Raw genomic sequence first — 21804 nt, 5'->3', positions numbered from 1 at the left:
CCACAGCTCTCCCCAGGTCCACCCCTCTCCCGTCCTCTGGTCGCATGTCCTGTTGCCTGGAGGAGAGAGGGGCATACCTGTCCTTTTCTGCTGCCTCTCCTCGGGCCTTTTCTTGTTGGGAGGGGCCTGGAAACTCACCCCTCCTGCGGTTCTGTTCACCCTGTCGCGGCCCAGTTCCCTGTCCGGGCAACGGAGCACAGGGCACTCTTTGATCACGGCGGCCTAGGTCAGACGCCTGAAGCATGACATCACGAACTGTACCACTCAACAGTACATTCTTTTCAGCCAGTTCTTGCTCCAGTCCCCGCATCTCGTGTGCGGCTTGACCAAACGCCCGCTCTGTCTTCCTCAAGTCTCGATGAACCTTTTCATGTCGTTCGAACGCTTCTACAAACGCTCTCTGTCTTTCTGGAGAGAGGCACGTCATCCTCTCCTCTTCCTCCACCCTGGCCCTTGCTGGCTGGCCCCTCGTCACCGGCCCATGCCTCTCATCCCGGCTTTGGTCTCGAGGGACGACTGGACATGGGAAACAGGTGGGCTGTAGAAACTGTTCGTGTATAGTTCCATACCTGCTGTCGGTCTCAGTTCCAGCCATACGGCCAGAGTGGACTTCGTGGGACTGCTGTAACAACGCCGCTCTTCTCAGTCTCTTTCTCTGTCCCTTGGTAAAACTGCAGTCGCCTGCAATGGACACCCCAGCATGGATTGGTTCTGGTTGGAGTAATACCGTTGTCACTGGTTCTCTCCCCTGTATTGGAACCAAAGTCAACATTTCAAGTCGTTCTATCGTACTGGTCACATGAGAGAAGTCCATCCTATTCCAATCAATCAGATTTTCATCACTGGTAAAGTCTATCTGGGAAATGTCTGCAGAGGCTCTCGGCTTTCTCCCACCATTGACATAACTTCCGTGGGCCATTTCTATATTTTTTTTTATTTTTTATTTTTATTTTTTTAATACTACAGGTTATTGAAACAGTCTGATTGTTTACCCTTGTTTTTGTTATTCTATTGTTATTGCATCTAACACTTCAGTTGTTCCTATCAATGTTCCACTAAGGTGAACTTCCTATGTTACAGTCATTCACTCCACCTTTCAAACACTCCTGCAATAACCGTTTGAAAAAACAAGTTCTCCGTCTCTAAAACTATTTCTACTTACTTGAGTTAAAACCACTCACACTGTCAAACTTTTACTGTGCAGACAAGGATTGATAACTGGCTTATCATTCATACTTATACCAAGGCTTATATAGCCGTTTTCCCCAGTTGGTTATCGAGATCGTCAGAGCTCCAACTGTTCGGCCGAGCACCTGTGCAGAAACAAAGCAAAAACATCCAACTTAACATCAGTGGCATTTCCCTGTTATTTCCACTATTCGTTATGCATTGGAAATGTCGGGCAACACTATACTAATTTTTTAGAGAGATTTGGTGTATATGCGTGAATATAACGATACAGCTTATCTTGTGTTTGTCCGTTCCTCCAACAGGAACACTGGCTGTTGTGAAGGGCCAGATTAAACCGAATATATATATTTATTTATATATATATATTTAATTGTATTTGTATATTCTCTAATATTCCCTGATATCCCTTGTATATTCCTTGTACAATATGCATTGAATATCCATTCTAGCCTACTGAACATCCCATAATAGTCTCCATTCTACTATTGGTCGAGATCTTGGTGCCAGGCTGCCATACCCCTCAGACCCAGTTCAAACGTACCGCTCCACATGTACGAACAAGTCCTAGTTCCGCGTAGGAATCTGACTACCGCACCACTAATGGGACTATTTGTTCATAGTGCGTATATATACTGCGCTACTAAAGTAGGACTTTCTTTTCAGTCCAGTTTCTTACCCTCCAATAGAGTCACAGACGTAAAGCCTCCCCGCGACGCCACGTGTGGGAGTAAGGCCAAGTTCGCCTACCATCGGTATTGAGACATCGTGTATATTAATATTTGAATAGTCATATTTGGCACTATATCGTCGAGTTGGACGTAGTCTATTAAGCTAATAATAGTCTGTTAATATATAGTGCTTCGTGCGGTGAGAATACTACCGTAGTCAGTACCCCATCGTTTCGGGCAGAGCACTGGCTGCTTATCCAGGGTGGTTGACCCCACGTGAAGCTGCACCCGAGGAGCCCCAGAGCCGACGAGCGAGTGGACCTGTATACCGGATTATTCTACCGACGACAGCCCGCCTTCCCAGGCACGGATTATGCTTTGTATACTTTGATTATTCCATGGATAAAGACCCCCGACACTGCCGTGTGTTGGAACCCCCCCCCCCCTGGAGAGGACGCAAGGTGAGGAGACGCTCTGCAAGACGAGGTCGCTTCACGTCTCTCCTCCGTGGACCGGAGGAAGCCGGCCCACAAAGAGTCCACCTGCTTTCATCTGTGGTCCAAGGATCGCCGGCGCATTGAACGGCACTACAGTGGGTTCACCTGGGATACCCTTGGCCGGATGAGGCAGCCGGATTCTACCCCCCCCCCCCCCCTTCCTACTCCTGTCGGCTTACAAGCGACCGGATTAACCCCCCCTAGTGTGTCCAGTATATAATCATTAAAGTATCATTGCTGTTATTCCTTAAACTATTCCAGGTCGTATATGTACCACCTGCGCCTTCAGAGATTGGACATTCTCTATTGATATACCGACGAATACTCTTGCCATAAAAGTGCATACTAATTCCCATTCATAAATGTGATTGATTTGATTAAGTGCTTGCTCTACACACCATCGCTGTGTAGAAATAAAGACCTATTTCTAATTCGTACATTTGTGTTGGATCCGTTTCATCTACGTGACAGTGTTCATCATAATATATTTATGCCGAGTACTGGGTGGCCGAATATTAAGTACAAAGGTAGTGGTAGTAAGTATCATATCTAGTAATACAGTCAGGGAATTGTACCCCTCAGTTACACTGGCGGTTCCAATCTCTTGTGTGTTCTTTTCACCTGATTCTCTGGGAAACATAATCATTAGTCCCACGCCTATCAATTGTCTAATAACCTCTGTAAACTTGGTCCTTCATCCGTTCCAATTTCTTTTTGCTTTGATGAATCCGTTCATCCTGACCCTATTTCATACTTTAAACGACCGTTTAGCGTATTGACTAAATGTAATATTAACCTTTCGCTTCACACGCTCCATACAACATCAATTTCATTCATCTTCACACACACACTTACATTCTTACACACAACCACTTCCCCCTCACAACACTAAAAAAATACCTTAGTGTTGTCACTGCTCCCAACTACCAATCATGGAAAACAATAAACTTTTAGTAATTTAGACCACTAAAACCCAGACCGTCATATAGCCCAGTTTGTCCATGTTATTAAACTCATGGACCCCTGCACTATACCCACAGCAATATCCTCCCAGTTCCTTGAATACACAAAGAACCGTCAACTCACAGCCCAAAGCGTTCTCCCTCCAGTTTCGAACCTGAACGGAAACACCCCAAGCTCCATTACACAAAGAATATCACAACTCATCCTACCATCACCTGCACCTAGACAGGCCAGCGCCCATCCGGTACCTACCTCACATACACAATAACAATGCAGTTCAAATAAACCCACAACCAATAACCCACAACATGCCGCAAAGCTAGGGATGGAGAATCACAGGGAGAAATACAAGGAGAGACAGAGGGGGGGCGGAGGGAAGAGAAAAAGGAGGGAGGGACACAGGGATACAGGGACTGAGGGGAGGAAGGGGGGGGGGGCTCACAATTCAACATTAACTATAACCAAAACCGTCTACACTTAATTAGTAGACTTCCCCGTATTGCCTGGTCCAGTTAACCCACAGGACTTCAAACACTATCTCCATCATCTGCTGCCAACTTTAACTTAAATCAAACCTTAACTTTAATCAGACTAAAAGAGTCTGCATGGAGTTAACTTATTTATCCTCATGTAATCCTAATTTAGAAAGTAAACACTACATTAATATAACCAATACTCCAAGCCCCACCACAAAGGCAATCTATCTTGAACAAAACCTCCTTTGCGAACCTGTCATTTCAACAAAGTCAAGCTGGGAGAGAGGGATGGAGAGGAGAGGGGCGGGGAGGGAGGGAGGGAGGGAGGGAGGGAGGGAGGGAGGGAGGGAGGAAGGCAGGGAGGGAGGGAGGGAGAGAGGGAGGGGAGAGCGAGAGAGGCAGGGAGGGAGGGAGGGAGAGAGGGAGGGGAGAGAGGTAGGCAGGGAGGGGAGAGTGTGAAAGAGGGAGGAAGAGACAGAGGAGAAAAAAGGGGGGGGGGGGGGGGGGTTTCACGCAAGTCCCGCACAGCACACACGTCTCACTCCAACTAGTCTCGTCCAACATCGCCCCCTATAGCCCTTCACTGTCCACTGCCTTATCAAAAGCCCACAGTCCATCCCCCTTGCGCCGACCGACCGCAGCGCGCATGCGCAGACTGACACATACCGTCTACATGTCCCAACCCGTCATCCACATCAGCAGCCTATCATTTGAACAAACTACCCTAACCAAAGTCACAAACAAACTCACACACCCATCAAATTTCTATCCCACTAGTGCCATTATACTGGGCCCACAACAAATATAGATCGATAACTAAACAAGTATATACATTCGTCATCAACAACTGGAAAAACCGATAAAAAGAATTACAAATTCCCAAAAATTGTCGCTACCTAAAACCTATAATAACCACAAAATGTCCGCTACTGCACCCCCGTTCACCTGTGAAGGAGAGGTGTAACTATCAAAGAGGCAACACCGCCCTCCGCTGGAACGTTTGTTCATCACCTCCATTGCACTACAGTATTCACAACGTCCTGCAGGAGGCGCCCACACCCTCCCCCGCAAGTGCGTCACCACGCAGCACAACCACCTGACGTCAAATAATAAAACCACAATCCCCAGAACCCCCTACACCGGAAGTCCCTGTCCACGCCTCTCCAAGGTCTCGTGCCAGCCACCAATAGTAGCAACACGCGATATTCCCCGAGAGTTCAATCATGCTGCATTTGTTAGCACAAGTAGCTTAGCATTTTAGCATCGTTAGCTCAGTACTGCTAGCTCCATTAGCTTAGCTTAGCATCCAACATAACTTCTCCTAAACGGCCCATTATCCTGTTGATCCGAGCGGCACAACACATCGCAACGTTTACACAACCCCTGTTATACCCCGCAACATAACTTTAATCCTATTTAGCCCCCGTTCACAGAACATATATCATTATCTTTATTCTAGTACGCTCACCCGTTTGGCCCCGCCTGGCCGAAATACACAGTATTTTAAATCCAACGCTCCCCAAGCCTAGACGCTCCCAGTGACGTCATCAGCTCCAAAAACTCAGTTTATTCTGATCGCTTCTACATTAAATTCAGACCTTAACACCACCGATTTGAAAAATTTGAACGAGCCTCACACATCATTTCAGTTCCATCACTCTTGCCATTCATTCAATTCACTCGATAACGCAACACAGCGTCCACACGTTAGTCCTGTCGTCCTCGGCTAACGCCAGCAGCTAAATAAATGCCCCTTCCCACGGACAGTGTTACGGTTTCTCCGCCACCGCCTTGTTCACCAGCGTTTTACAATAATACAAAAAATACATTGGCATTCACTCATAGCTTCTAACATACATCCATTCAAACATATATACTTAGCAAAACAATGTCCTATTCATAAGCATACTATTCATTTGGCCACATACATTCTAAGCGCATTTCCTACCTCGCCCATTTCACACAATTCTTTCCCATGTTCCCATCACAAGCGCAGTTCCTTCCTTCAAAGTGCTTCATATTTTCCAAGAACACATATTTTTACCCCGCTATACCCCACCCCTCTTTCCATCTTCATATCGTCACTCTGTGGAGAGTCTTTGCAGGCCTCTTGTCGGCATTAAGTGGTGGTCTGCCTCGCCAATCCTCACCGTTCTGACCACAAACCCCACTTCTCCGATTCTCTCTCCTCCACGAGTCGATACCTTCCCAGATTCAATCCAAAGGTGAATCATAAGCAGACGATGTCGGATCACGTCTAGACAGATTCGCGTGGAACGTCTTCCAACGTTCGTCTGCCTTGTGCGCCGAGTCTAAAAGAGACGCTTCGCTAAGCGGACTGGCATGAAAATACCCTCCTGGTCAGCGCGATTTGAACCAAATACAGACATCTATATCCTCTCCTCACTGGTAGTCACCATACTGTTCGATGAAGGGCTTGAAATCCACAATGGTACTCCTGTTCCTCCGAACAGCGCTTCATTTAACCCGTTCATAAACCAAAAACGTCACTTATCCCCAGACCTTCAATTGTTTCCCTGAACAATTCCTTATTTATAGCTCCACAGTGGCTCATAAACACTTCCCCTTGCGCCTCCTCACTACTGTACCGTTCACTCGGATCGCGCCCCTTTTCTTCATCACAATATCATCGATTCTACCCAGACTAGTCCTACCACACCTGGCATTGTACCAATCAGGTATTCTAACCGAACATCCTCTATACCCTAACCTCTCTAAGTGCAGCGCTGGTGTGCGGCTGAGACCAGAGCCAGGTTGTGAACCCTGGACCCCGGTGCTCTTCCGACACCAACATTATCCTGTTCCATTTACACCATTCATTCTTACCTATAGCAACCCCAATGGCGAGACTGCTCGACTATCACCAATTTAAACGCACCATCATTACTTACCTTCCCGCTCGCTGTCCTCGGCTGAAGTGGTGACGATCATTCAGTCGTAGAGGGCTTCGATGAGGGCGAAAATCTCTCGGTCCATTTTCCAGAAGTAGCTTTTCGTCGTCTTCAACCGGCTTTGGTCGAATGCAGCACGGGTCTCGGCACCAAATTGAAGTAAACTATCTTCATTTATACCTATATCTAAGTTCTGTGATCGTATAGTCTTTTACCCTTCTCCTCGGCATTGTTTGGTATTTCAGATGTTCGGTTCAATTAAGGAAAGAAGCGGACGAGGTGGTCTGAATAAAACAAACTGGTGTGTTTATTTCTATTTCTTAATAAACCACAGCTTATGAATCAAACAAGTACATCGTCTCTTTGGTGTGGCAGGTCTGTCCATGATCTGATCAGCTAGGGCCGATCCGAGCTTTCTTCTCCGGTGATTGTATTGTTGTCTCTCTGGTTTCCCATGACAACACGCGGCCTCTTTTTGTGGTGGTCGCCAAGGAAACCTTGCTTTCGGATCCTCAGCGGGTTGGGAGCGCTTGGTTTCGTCTACTCTCGGTGGCAGGATCTCCTGCTGCGAGGCGATCGTCTATCATCGGGTGTCTCCGTGGCTCTGTGGGTGTCCGGCTCGGCTCTCGAGGTCTCCAGGCCGGTCTCTCAGTCCATCTCCAGGTCAGTGTCACAGTCTCTCTCCAGGATACTTCTCTCCGCCTGTGTGTGTCTCGCTCTCCCGGATCCTCTCTGTCCCCTCGCCTGCCCTTTTTAATGAGATAGAAAAAGACCTCTCCCCTGCCTGTCTAGTGACGTCACTCCCACAATCGGGCTTCCCCATTGGCCAAATTCCTTCTAGTAGGAACTTGTCTGTTAGTGACACGTCCTGACATGTCAGCCTTGGTCTGCTGACACCACATTTTCACAATAGAATCTGCCGGGCTGTTTTAGCAGTTAGTGGTTACCTTATTAGGGAATCCGTTCAATGAGTAACACCTCCTCATGTTTCTTGTGACACAATGTTTACACAGTCTAGATTGGAGAAACAGACTGGCTCTCGATGCCCAGATAATAACCCATATACGTCCTTCATTAGAATACTTTGTTTCTTGATTAACCCTTGACCAATACTGTATAGTTTTATCTTCTAGCATTAAGAGTTTTTATTCCTTATTGTGACTACCGTTATCCTAATAGTTTTAAGTTATGCCCATATTGTAACTCATGTAATTGTCTATTTAATGTTACATCCTACTGTTTGTATTGTCTATTCTAAAGTAATCTGTAATCTAGGTTGTAGCTCTATTTTGATCACTAAGTATTTGGTTCACTTATTATCAACTTTTCTGGTTTTGCTAAACCTATTATCTAATGTAATTTTGTACGACAGATAACTTTTTAGTACATTATTGATTTGCACTATTTTAACTGGTGGCATGCTACTTGGATGTGTAAGGGAGATTCCAACCGTCGGTGTCATATCTCTGACCTCTGGACCTTAGTCAGCAGCTGCAGTTGTAACCTGGAAATTGCTTTAGCTTAGTGTCACCTTTGATCTCAACTGTTATTTTCAGTTTGTCTTCCTGTTCTTCAAAGATAATTATCTCCTTCCTCCGTCTGTTATTACCAAATAGGTTCGCCCGGTGGGGGAAAATGGGTCCTTTTTGAGTAAGCTTTTGTTTCCTCTGTAGCTAAAGTACATACCTCCTTCCTGCCCTATCTTAATATAGCCTGGAGGGGTCCGTTTATGACCTTATTGACCTTTGCCATCTGGTCGGGGGAGTCACTGTCTCAACCTCTTACAATCAACATGGTGTTTTCCTGCTCCTTCTTGCAAATCAGCATTTTGTCTTATCATTTGGTAAATTTTTTGTTGTTTTATTTAGATAAATTCACGACATGTACTCAGTCAAATATAGACTTAGTTAACACAGATTTATTTAAGGGTGAAGGAGAGAGGAGGGGTGACCGGATGTTAAGGTGAGCTAGGAAGGGGAAGGAGGGGGTAGACAAGGGGGGATGGTAAAGGTAGAGACAATGGGTAAAAAAAATCAAGCAAAGCAAATTAATAAAGGGCAGATGATTTACAGGGGGTTTTGTAGATACAGTACAGAATTTTGCCATTTTTTTCGAGACGTTCAAAGAAAGGTAAAGAAACAAACTATGTTGTATTTTATGGCAATAACGTTCAGGTTTATTTGAATGAATGAATGAATGAATGAAAACTTTATTTAACAGATTGCAGAATGGGTACAATACAGTACGGCTCAATACATACAATTGTTAAGGGGATGCAGACCTGAGAAAGACGTTTGTCTTGTTTCCATCAGGGTCCCCCATTTTCAATTCATATAGACATTTATGACATACACAACATACATGACATTTATGTCATAGGGACATATAGGTATTTAGTACTGATACATTTGTGACATAAACGGTATTCAAATATACAGTACTGTTACCCCTAGATCCTGACAGAGTATATATGATGGGGAGGGGACTGTACATTAGGAGGGGGTGGGTGGGTGGGAGAGAAATATACATACGGCGGGGAGGAAATATATACATGCGGTGGGGAGGAGACTGTCTATTAGGAGGTGGTGGGGGTTTTGGGCATTTACGGTGGCCAGTTTCGAATTGCAGCCTCCCGTAGGTGCTCTTTAAGAGCGGTTTTGAATGTGGGTAGTGATTCACATTCCTTTACAGCTTTGGGTAGGGCGTTCCACATTGTTGTGGCATAATTGCGAAACGTGTTTAGTCCCTTGTTTGAGCCGAATCTGGGTTTTACATGATTTGTTGAGCTTCCTCTGGTGTAGTGGTTGTGGTATTCACTGACCTTTGGGAAGTATTTTGACATGTACATGGGTACCCCGGTCGTATAGTGTATCTTGTAGACCAGGCCCATTGCAAGTTGCTGTACTCTGTCGTCTACTCTAAGCCATCCTAGGTTGTCAAAGTGGGCAGGGGTGAGGTGGGTTCTGGGGTTCAGGTCAAGTAGTAGTCTGACCAGTTTGTTTTGTGATGTTTGTAATTTTGTTTTAAGCGCCTTTAAGGTGCTTTGGTACCATGAGGTGCACGCATAGTCGTAGTACCCTTGAATGAGTGCTCCTGCCAGAGTCTTCAGGGTATTCTTGTTTACCAGAGAGGAGATCCGGTACAAGAATCTAGTTCGTTGGTTGACTTTTTTTATTACATTGGATGCCATTTTGTCACAGGAAAGATTTGCCTCTAGGATGGAACCCAGGTAGGTAATTTCGTCTTTCCTTGTGACAATATTGTCACCCACTGTAACTGAGAAGCCGTCGGTCTTGCTGAGTTTGTTATTTGAACCGAAGAGAATGGACTCTGTTTTGCCCATGTGTAATGATAGTTTGTTATCAGCGAGCCATATGCAGATTTTGCCTAGTTCCGTGCTGAGGGTTTTTTCAACCTGCAACTTGTTCTTGTCAGAGACCAGCAGGGCTGAGTCGTCCGCAAACAGGAACAAGTTGCAGTCACAGGCTGACGACATGTCATTTGCATAAATTAGGAAGAGTAGCGGTCCTAGTATGCTTCCTTGTGGAACACCACAGCTCACTGTGAGGGGGGGGGGGATAGAGTACCGTTTACCTCTACCATCTGTTCTCTCCCCTCCAGGTAGGATTGCATCCAGCTCACTGATAAGCTATCAAAACCAATTGCTTTTAGCTTGTCCATCAGAATGGAGTGATTGACAGTGTTGAAGGCCTTTTGTAGGTCCAGCATGACCATGCCGCAGTATTTGCCCGCGTCCACCTCTTGTTTGATGTGGTCGTTCAAATAGAGGAGGCATGTGTCAGTGGAGTGGGACGTTCTGAAGCCAGATTGGAATTCGTAGATTAGATTTTTTTCCGCCAGGTACTTTTCGACCTGTTCGTAGACTATTTTCTCCATGACTTTCGAGATGGAGGTAAGAATAGAAACAGGGCGGTAGTTGCCTGGGTCTAATTTGCTGCCCTTTTTGTGCAGAGGGGTCACTCTCGCAATTTTGAAGTCCTTGGGGACGTGTCCCTGTTTTATAGAGAGGTTTATTATGTGTGTGATGACTGGGGTGATGGCGGCTGCTGCGTCTCTGAGGAATTTGGAGGGGATGTTGTCATGGCCAGTGGCCTTGTTAGGTTGGAGGGCGCTCAATTTTTTGAGTACCTCATCAGTTGTTACCATTTCAAGTTTGAAGTCATCTTTGTGGACCCCTAAGTTTTTGTAGTATTCTACTATGTGTTCTACCCCATAATGCCCTGAGTGGGAGGGTAGTTTGTTTACCAGTGTTGTGGCTATGTTTGTGAAGAAGATGTTTAAGTAATTGGCTACATCCAGCTTGTCTGTGATGAGCGTGTTGTCCGTCTTTATGTTTATGTTTGAGAATCTGGTTTTAAGTTTTTTACTGCAGCCTAGTTGATTATTGAGTAATTTCCAAAGTGTGCAGGGTTTGTTTTTGTTTTCCTCAGTTTTGTCGTTGATGAAATTTCTTTTTGCGGTTCTGATCATGGTGTTTACGTCATTTCTTAGTCTGTTTCTTTGAATCTTTAGTTCAACCACGTGGGCTTGGAGTTCACTGTTTGAGCTTTTGGAAAGCTTTGTCTGACTTTTATGAAGTTCAGAGCATTTTTTGTCTCTGGTTTTCATAGCGGCCAGTATTTCAGTGTGCATCCATGGCTCAGCGCAATTTTTAACCCTGGTGGTTCTTATGGGTGCCATTTTGTTGAGTATTGCTGTGAATTTGGTTTTGAATCCAAGCCATGTTTCTTCAACCTGTGTACCACTGAGTTCATCTGACCAGTCCAAGCTCCCCAGTTCTAGGTTAAAGGCCTCGCTAGAGTAAGTTTTGAGGTCTCTAGATGTGACTGTTTTGTGACAGCCGGCCTTCTGTTTTAGCTTTTTGCGGGTACAGAAAATCATATAATGATCACTTAACCCGCATGCTATCACCCCTTTATTGGAGATCATGGACTTGTCAGAGGTCAAAATGAGGTCAATGGTGGTTTGTGTCGAATCACATACCCTTGTGGGTTGGGTGATTAGCTGGCTGAAACCGTGCAGATCAGAAAATCTACTGAAGGCCTTGAAGACGGGTGCTGCTTTACGCAGCATATCCGTGTTCCAGTCCCCAATAAGAATTTGTTCTACCCCCTCCACCCCAGCTAAACACCCATCAAGTGTGTCATAAAAGCCACTCTGTTCTGACGGTCTATATATTGTGCCTACTAGTACTGGTTTCGCCCTGTCTAATAAGATTTCAATCTAAACAGTTTCAATTTCATCATGGTTAAGGTCAGTACGGTTGATGTATTTGGTATCCTTGTGTATATACACGCAGACGCCACCTCCATACTGGTTTCTATCCCTCCTGACTATTGAGTAGTTTTCAATTTCAATCTCTGGATCTTGTACAGATGAGTCTAATTTTGTTTCTGTGAAACACAATATGTTAGCCTTACCGTTTAAAAACAACTGTTTGATTTCAGCCAGTTTAGGTCTCAGGCTATTTGTATTAATGTGGAATATGTGAAGTCCATTTTTGCTGGTAATCTGATCGATGTTGTCACACTGGAGGTAACTCTGTTCATTTGTGTCCTGTCCTGTGGTGGGGGGAGGGGGGGCGTTGTTGTTGTTTGTGCCGTGCGTGGGGAGGGGGGGAGGGGGTGATCCTTTGTCCTTTGCTGGAGTTTGTATTCCTCTGTGTGAAAGCCCGCGATGTGGGGGGGGGGGGGGGGGGGGGGGGGCTGGTTGTTTACAGATGTGTCTGTTCGTACTCCATTGTGGGGGAGGAGTATAAACAAACAATAATCGCTAAACGAACAATAATCACTATGCAACAACCATCAGATGCACACAGCACACACACCCACACGCACACACTCACTCAAACAAACAACACACTGCAGCACCCACTCTCCACACTTTAGATCACACAAACACACTTACACTTTATATTTATTGATAAAGGATTTGCACTACAACTCGTACACCTACTGTGAATTGTACCTAAATTGCACCTCGTCCCATTTCTCCATTTATGCCTTGCACTATATAGTATTGTATATTAGTACACTGCACAGTATTGTATATTGTATGGTAACTACGTCTATTCTGCATCGAACATTGTACATATGTCTAAACTGAACACTGTGACCTCATTTTTTTACTTCTAATTTTACTATGTTATTTTATTTCATACTTATCTTGTCTTGCACAGTCTCTGGAGCGCAACAGTAAGAAGTATTTTGTATAAAAGTATTCTGTACTTCTGTATGACAACTATTAAAGAAACTTGAAACTTGAAACTTGAGGGGGGTTGCCTTTTGTCCTGGCCCCGGCCCGGGTAGACTAGCTGGCATGGCGGGGCCAGCCAAGCTAACCGTCGGGTTCTTGGTGATCTTGATGTCCCGCGCCGCTCTCCCTCTAGCCTCTCGCCAAGTTTGCTGGGGCTTCGGTGAGGGTGTGTCGCCGCTTGCTGGTCAGCTGGTGCAACTGCTGGCTGAATCGTCAGTTGCGGCCGGCGCCGGTGTGAGGAGCGATGCCTCGCTGTTTCGTCCCCGCGACGTGCTGGGCGCCTCGGTTGTGAACCCCGGTTCCTTCCCTCTCGCTGTGGCCTCTCGTGGGTTCTTTTGCAGAGGTGGTAGAGGAGGAATGTTGCCGTTGATCATGTCGTTAGCCGCCGTCTGTGTGGGTAGCATTTGATCTGTTGTGCTGGCGAAGCTGGCTGCTGCTTCTTGGGTCAGCAGATTTAACTGTAGTCTCTGGTTCCGTGTCATTACGGGACCAGGGTTCTGATGTATGTCACCCGACATGAGCAGATATAATAAAAACATTGATCTCTTATTACACTTGCCTGTCGGGGGTAATTTCTTTCGTTCCGGATTTGCAGTAAGTACTGTGTGGATGGTCGTGGCTCCGAAGGCTGGATGTTTCCTCTCCATGCCCGTTAACAAGTAGAAGTCGCAATGGGACTGCTGATTTGCGTTTTCGCTACCCTCCACTTCTGTCTGGAGTTGCTGCTTGAGTTGTGAATTCAGGTACAAATCCATAATCCACAGGAGGGAAAGTAGAAAATGCGCAAAATACTTTTTTGTTGTTGATCTGTTGCGTTGGTTACGGGAGCTGCGTAAAATGCGACCATCCATGTTGAAGCCGGAAGCTGGTCCGAGTTGACTCTTGAGATATAATCACGGAAATAACGTAAGAGTTTTTCGCAAATAATATTTTCAACAGCTTTGACAGAGCCTGGTGTGAGCTGGGTATTGTAGTTTTGTGAAATGTCGATGTCCATCGAAAGCCCTGGGTCTCCTCTCTCTTAGGACTACAACGGTTTCATGACGCATTATTTCCTTGCGTCTAATTCATCCGATATCCGCCGGGATGCACAGAGATATTTATAAACTCATATTTCGCTAATAACACTTAAATACATTGGTAAACAAACGTAGTGCTGAAAATATAAATCTTTGATAGGGTTAGGGTCTTTACTCTTGGCTACATTTGAAAACTGTATTGATCTATTTATCAGACCCCGGACTGACCCAGGACTGTATTGATCTATTTATGACAAGATATTAATTCCGTCGGGCTTAAGGGGTTGAAGTAAGTTGATGAACTTATCTACGTGGTCCTCATTTCACACAGTCCAGCAATGAGAACCTTGTGGACTCAACCACTACATGATGAGGACTGTGTGGAGTACTCAACCACTAAATAATGAGCCCATTCCACACAATTGTGTGTGTGGTTGAGTCTGATGTGTAGTGATATTTGTATATTTTTTTCAGGTCTGACATCTATCAGTCCGAGATGAGATGTGTTTTGGTTGAGGTTGGGCGGAAAAACAGTAAGTGATATTGTTTAGATCTGGCAAGTTGTGTAAAAAAATTTCATTGCATCCTAAAGCATTAAATGAGTGTGTAAGTTCTAGATAGCCAATGGTTTTGGGTCCTAATCACAAGAGAAGTGGAAGTTGATGGCAAAATCCCATTCAACCTCTTCCTGATTCACTAATGCTAACGACAGGTTATGTATATAACCTAGTTATATGAGTACTAGCTAAGCGTCCCGCTCTTAAGCCATACCGAGATATACCTCATCTCATGTACCTAGTGTACTCCATCAACGAATAAAAACCAATACACCCAGCACCTGCAAGGCCCCGCCCTACTGACGTACTATATAGTACTAGGCGTGGTCACCACTCACTCTTCCTCGGAAAATCGTTTCCAAAGAAAAGTTTCCCCAAGGGAACTCAGGGCACGCTAAGAGCGGGACGCTTAGCCAGTACTCATATAACTAGGTTATATACATAACCTAGTTATATACTCGTACTGGCATCGCGTCCCGCTCTTAAGCCATACTGAGATATGGGGTAGAGCGGACGCGAGGCCCGACAAATGCATCCCCTGAGGACCCGTAAGCCCACATCAGGGGGGGGGGGGGAGCCCGTCACCCCACTCTTCCTAATGAAGAGGGGACGGCAGTCAACTCCACCCGAGTGCGAACAAGAGGGAACTAGAACCTCTTGAACGCACAGCACAGGCGGAACCACGTGTGACACAACACATTGTGGCCCACACCCACACACGCCTGCTACCCCACCAAAGGACGGGAAGCAGGAGAGGCCACAGACCTCAGAACCGCCTGGGAGACAGAACCCCCGGTCATGTCCATGAGGTAAAACCTTACGAAGGGACCCGGTGAGGACCATGAAGCCGCAGCACAGATGTCCTCCACCGAGGCCCCACCCCGGAGAGCGGCAGAGGCCGCCACCCCACGAGTGGAGTGCGCCCTGACGCCCCCAGGGGGAGCCAGCCCGGCCAACGTGTAGCAAAGGGCAATGCCCTCGCACAACCAATGGGACAGGCGCTGTTTCGACAGTGCCTTACCAGCACAGGAGCCACCGTAACAGACAAGAGCTGATCGGTAGCCCTGAGGCCCTGAGTACGGCTGAGGTAAACCCCCAAAGCCCGGACCGGACATGACAGGTGAAGGCCCGCCTCCAACTCACTAGCGTGAGGAGGCGGATGAAACGCCTGAACCATAATATCCCTGGAGCGGAAAGCACTCCGGATATTTTTAGGCATGAAGGCTGGATTAGGCCGCAGAGTGGCACCGCTATCGGAACGAAAAGACAGGCACTCTGGCCGTACCGAGAGAGCACAAAGCACACCCACGCGTTTAGCGGAGGTGATGGCCAGCAAGAACGCAGTCTTGAACGACAGCCGTTCCAACAGCGCTTGCTCAAGAGGCTCAAACGGGGCCAAGGACAACCGACCGAGGACCAATTGAAGATCCCAGCTCGGAGCCAAAGAGCGTTTCACCGGCTTAAGGCGTCGAACGCCAAGCATGAAACGCTTCACAAGAGGGTGGCCTTACACCACTCTTGGAAAATACGCCACCTACCTGCTTAACCCGCGATAGTGGAGGGAGCATGCGCGTTCCGGATGGTACCAACCACAGAAGGATCCATCCTCTCCAGACTCACCCTCTCACCAGCCAACCCACCAGCAGCTGGCCCAGCACAGGGAACTAACACAGAGACCCGTGCGCTTGAGAGAGGGCCCGCGATGACCAAGGAACAGGCCATGACGGGATACCAAGAGCTGGATCAGGACCGGGAACCACACAGCTGCGCCCCGGTCCGGCGCAATCAGGATCAAGGACCTGCGCTCCTCAACGTACCCGCCCCAACAACTGACTTAACAGATGTATGGGGGAAAGAATCCCAGGCGGCACGGCATCGGTCCCAGACCTGCCTGACTATGTCCGGACGTAATCCCCACCCGTCAGGGTGAGGACCGCCCCGCGACATTACACCTGTACCCACATTCACCCTGCCGGGGATGTGGAGAGCCCTCAGGCCGCGCAGATGGAGAACGCCCATAGCCAGCCGCCAGCTGCCCGCCGCCCGGTGCAGATGGGGGGAGCGTACTCCTCCCTGTCTGTCGATATACGACACTGACGTCGTATTGTCCGTCCTGATCAACACCGTTTGAGGACCAGAAGGACCGCTTTCAATACCAACACATTGAACGTAGCGCAGACCGGGCAGCATGGCTTGCCAGCTGCCCCCTACTGCGTTGGCCCGACGCGTCTCCAGCGAGGGAGGCGTAGGTGAAAAACGTGACGTGTGACAGCCTACTGCCCATGGGGACCCCCCTGGTGAGGACCCCATGCCCTCCCCAGGGGCGAGGTCCCCCAGTACTGACACGGGAACCTTAACCGCTTCCATTTGCCTCTCACCGGGTCTATTTCCATACTGGAAAACCCACCTCCGTAACCCCCTCCTGGGGTGAAGAGGAGGCCAAGAGGGACCACGGAATGAGCAGATGCCATCATACCGAGCAGGCGTATCACAGACAGCGCCGTAACCGTCCTAGGACGGAACCTCCCGAGCGTGTCGACAACACGCTCTGAGAGGGATGCCCATAGCACTCCACCCATTGACTGGGAAGAGGAGTACTCCACTTCCAGTCTACAGCAAACCCCAGGCTGGTAGGAACCTGCCTGGTACGAGACCTGACGATCCACCTTGACCGCCAAGGACCAGAATGTCGTCAGGGCAGAATACACTTCGTAACCCCTGACGACGCAGAGGCCCCAGTGCGGCCTCCACGCACTTGGTGAAGATGCAGGGAGCCAGAGAAAAGCCGAACGGCAGCCTCTGGTACTCATACGCTAACCCTGCAAAGGAAGCGTAGGTAAGGACGGAAGATCGGGGATGCGAATACGCATCCTACAGGTCTATGGAGGAGAACCAGACCCCCACCTGACAGTGTTCAACAGGTAGGAGACGATCCAAAAAATGCTGAACCTTCCCATGGGACAGGTCCAGCATGGGTCTGACACCCCCCCTCCCGATTTCTCAGGCACCAGAGAACACCGGGAGGAAAACGCCACGACGATGGCTTGCTTCGTCCACAGAGATTGGATCTCGTTGACCAGAGCTGTCACTGCTGGTGACCCTGACAATAGGGTCTGTACCAAACCCGAAAACGGGTGGGGTTGTGTAACAAGTCCCCGCCTCAGCGTTCTCTCCATCCACCTCGACATATGGTACTGCTGTGGCCATATGTGATGACACTCCCAACGCACCCGCCGCTATGTGGCGCAGGTCCGCTAGGAACTGTAGATAGACGGCCCGGTCCCACCCGCTGTGCGTAGCCAACCCTGGACCCGTGAGAGCAGAGCGTTACGTGTCGGGACATCTGACCCTGACACTACCCACGAGGCAATCGCACCCAAGGGGGGACCCCGACAGAAAGGGCCGGTTTGATACGGGGGAAGCTGACATCAGTCTAGGTGACAAAAGCACCCCCACTGAACACCCCTCCAGAACATGCTGAGGAGTTGTTCTGCAGCCGGACATGCAAGGTGTGAGGCCCCCATGAGTTCCTACACACCGTAGCCCTGCAGTGATATTACTACCACCCAAATCACGCGCGCCTGCGAGACCACTGCCAATCTTTCAGGAGTGGGAGGCACCAACATGATACCTGGCCTGGCGAAGGCGAGGTCGGGGAAGCCCGCACTGTGTGCCTCAAAAAGGTTTCGAGCCCCCCTGCTGACAACACTTATAGTTGACAGACGTAACACCAGGCTCAACCAAACACAGCTTATGGTGTGGGAGCCGCTTGACAGCACAACATTCTCACGGACAGACCCAGGCTCAGCCATCAACTGGGTGTCAGCCCCTGTCCCCATGAGAAGCGAAAAGTGGGGCCGCACGCGCTTCAACGAAGGCACGCGGCCCGCAGCCAAAGGAAACAATCAGAGCCCCTTTTCCGCTGGTGTTGGGGGAGGGAGTGATCGGAGAGCGGGCTGCTCGCGGCAGGACGGCGATGGCTTGTATATTCCAAGCCGAGCTCATCCAACATGGCCGATCCCTCGGCCGCCAAGGCTGTCGGCCTTGTGGACACCTGTCGATTCAACGCCCAGGATACCTCTGGCGGGGGAAAACATGGCCGCCTGTCGAGGGCCTTGTCATCGCCGCTGACGAGGCCATGCTCTCTCTTCTTCTGGCTGCGCGGTGTGAGGCGGTGTGGGGCCTAGGACAAATACCGCCCGCGCTCCAGCGGAAGACAAAGATCCTCTGCGGAGAGGGGAGCCCTGAGCGGTTATAGCTTGCGGCTAGGTCAAAGCTAATAACGTCAACAACCTTGCGCAATGTGTCGACGTCAGCTGGCCCTCAAGGCCCCGCCACCATTTCTTGATAGAAAAAACAGCAATTCGAACACAGTTACTAATCGCTGCCAATTCCATACCGTGGCGGTACAGGCTTTAGCAGCCCACCAGCCACTCGCCGGGCCGACCCACCTCATGGCGTCGGCCGGGCGGGGCACTGTTTCAACATGTCAAAAGCAAAGGACTGATGCTAACACGGAGCACCAGTGGTGGTTGCAACCAGCAACCTCCACTGTGGTGTGCACCATGAAGGGGTTAATGAATAAATGAACTAACACCACGAATATACTGTAGAATGGGCAAGCCCATGCACACAACGTTAAGGGGATGCGGACCAGAGAGAACCAGTCCCGCATTCATTCATAATATTCACAACAGCACACCAGCCCTAGACCTCAGCCCATTTACCCATGAAAGGTAAACAAAGCCCCCCTCCGCAATACTCCCCCAGTAGACACCGATTGACCGTCAGCATGAATGGTTGAGAGGAGGGAAGACTGTAGTATAGACAGACATTCCCGTAGCAGGGAGACAGAACAGAAACAGTATCCCAATATAGCATAGCGTTAGCCGCGCGCTCCAGGATAACGGGGAAAACAACAACGTTTACCCAGATATCACGCCGCTTGCGCCAATACACAACTCGGTTGTCTCTCGGGACAACTCGAGCACATCACAAACGCCAGCATTGTCATGCCTAGTGACATCCCACAGCGGGGAACAGTAGAACAGTGACCCAGCATGTATAGCATTTAGTATTAGCAGCACGCTCCAGGACAGCCTGGGAAACGTCCACCTCAGAGGGACGTTTACCCAAACATCCTGCCCCTGGCGCAGATATACAACTCACAACAAGCAGCATTTACTAACACCAGCGATAATGCCTAGTGGCGCAAGTCCTACCTTGTGCGAGGTAGCTCGATAGCTACACCTCACACGCTGTCCCTCTGTCTGCTGTCAACAAGACAAGGAGACTACAGAACTCGACGCTGAGATGCATCGAAATGCATCCCGGTGCAGAGTCGCAGAACCCATACGAGCGCCGCCAGAACATGCCGCGAAGATTTCAGGGGTAGGCAAATCTTTGGTAAGCACTGAACCTAATTTCTCTAAACTTTTTATATCAACTAGTTGCATAGGGTGCACGCATCCGCTATGATGGAAACGAAAATAGAGGAGGAGTGAGTGGTGACCACGCCTAGTACTACATAGTACGTCAGTAGGGCGGGGCCTGGCAGGTGCTGGGTGTATTGGTTTTTATTCATTGATGGAGTACACTAGGTACATGAGATGAGGTATATCTCGGTATGGCTTAAGAGCGGGACGCGATGCCAGTACGAGTATATAACAGTCTCTATAGCCTGGGCTGCACGTGACAGCAAAACATGAGTTTTACAAGGCTTTTGAGGCTGTAATATGGTTGTTTACATTATTAATTGAAAAAGAAACAGATAGATACAGAATAGATGCCACAATGTGATATTTGTTATTCCAGTTGAAGCACATGTGATTTGCAAGGAGAACACCATGACAGTAGAGGTGACCAAAGTGTCATTCCGAGGACTTGATGAAGATCACCTGCGTCTCAGTGACCCCAGCAACACAGTCTGCAGCCTCCAGACCCACTCCAACAGCACTCATATCATCGCTGTCTTCCCCCTCAATGCTTGTGGCACTCAGATCGAGGTACTGTTATTCACTCTTTCTATTAGGCTTCTTGTTTCATGATTTACAAGCGTTCCTTAGTTTAGTTTAGTTTATTTGGTTTATGAAAAGGACAGTGTGCATGTACAGTGTGCATATATAGTCCTAGACCATTAAGGGATGCTCGATATTGGCTTTTTTACCGATACCGATATACCGATATTGTCCAAATCTTAATTTCCGATACCGATATCAACCGATATCAAACGATACCGATATATGCAGGGTTTCCCCCCCCCAAAAACAGAATCATTTCAGGTAATTAACATTACTTATTACATGGCGTTTTAACATTCGCCGAAATGCTTGATTGTGATTGGTCAATAGCGCTCGTCAGAGGTCCGTTATTACTCGATAACGGACCTCTGCCGAGCAATAATGACCGCTGTGCGCAGCTGGACCAATCAAGCCCACTGACATCAGTGCAATCAGACACACCTGCTGGCTGCTGGCGAAGCTGCCGGCAATGACAGCGGGAGCGACAGAACAGAACTGCGTCTGCATTTGATCTCGTCTTGTCGATGGTGTAAAAAATTAGGTATATTGTAAGTTAGCCATGTAATAAGCGGGATAATGTATAGCCTATACTCGGTCATTGTCGCAAAATAATTGACCTTCACTGACGTTTAAAACACCTTGGCGAGGCGCCTCGGTATTTTAAACTCTGTGTCGGTCAATTATTTTGCGACAATGACCGAGTATAGGCTATACATTATCCCTTACATATCTCTTGTTGTGTAATTAACACAACATTATGCATACTTTGACAATAAATAAAATAATAATTTGTTCTTACTTGCTTGCCTGGGTAAATAAAGGTTAAATAAATGTAAAAAAAAAAAAAAAAAAAAAAAAAAAAAATAATAATAATAATAATAATAATAATAATAATAATAATAATAATAATAATAATAATAATAATAATAAATAAAACAATTTGAAAACCGATACCGATATTTTCCGATATCACATTTGTATGCCAATATCGGTAGGCCGATAATATCGGACATCCCTGAATTAACACATACACACAAAAAACACATACAGTACAAAACAGTGATATACAGTAAGAGTACAAAGAATACAAAAAACAAGAATACAGTCATAAAAAGCCCCATCCCCCCACCCTCCACTCCTCCCTTCCACCTTACAATAAAAAGCACAATATTATAATATCTAATGTATTACAGGAAACAATAGAAGCACCCTACATAATAGGCAA

At 47.6% G+C, this 21804-nt stretch overlaps 1 protein-coding gene across 1 annotated transcript in view; it reads left to right on the top strand.

Moving 5' to 3' along the window:
* The window catches only part of LOC311237218 (oncoprotein-induced transcript 3 protein-like), a gene marked incomplete at its 3' end in the record, with an annotated part of 41326 nt that overhangs the window by 14650 nt on the left and 4872 nt on the right, over positions 1 to 21804 (top strand). The window contains exons 4-5 of the mRNA XM_084325025.1: positions 14477 to 14535; positions 20374 to 20564. Of these exons, the coding sequence (XP_084181151.1) occupies positions 14499 to 14535; positions 20374 to 20564 (228 nt within the window). The 5' untranslated portion in view covers positions 14477 to 14498. The remainder of the gene's footprint in view (positions 1 to 14476; positions 14536 to 20373; positions 20565 to 21804) is intronic.

This window comes from Notolepis coatsorum (assembly GCF_963971535.1).
Source record: "Notolepis coatsorum genome assembly, chromosome: 11".
NCBI classification, from domain to species: domain Eukaryota; kingdom Metazoa; phylum Chordata; class Actinopteri; order Aulopiformes; family Paralepididae; genus Notolepis; species Notolepis coatsorum.
Note: the sequence above shows the minus strand (reverse complement) of the source record. Positions and strands in the feature narration are given on the sequence as shown.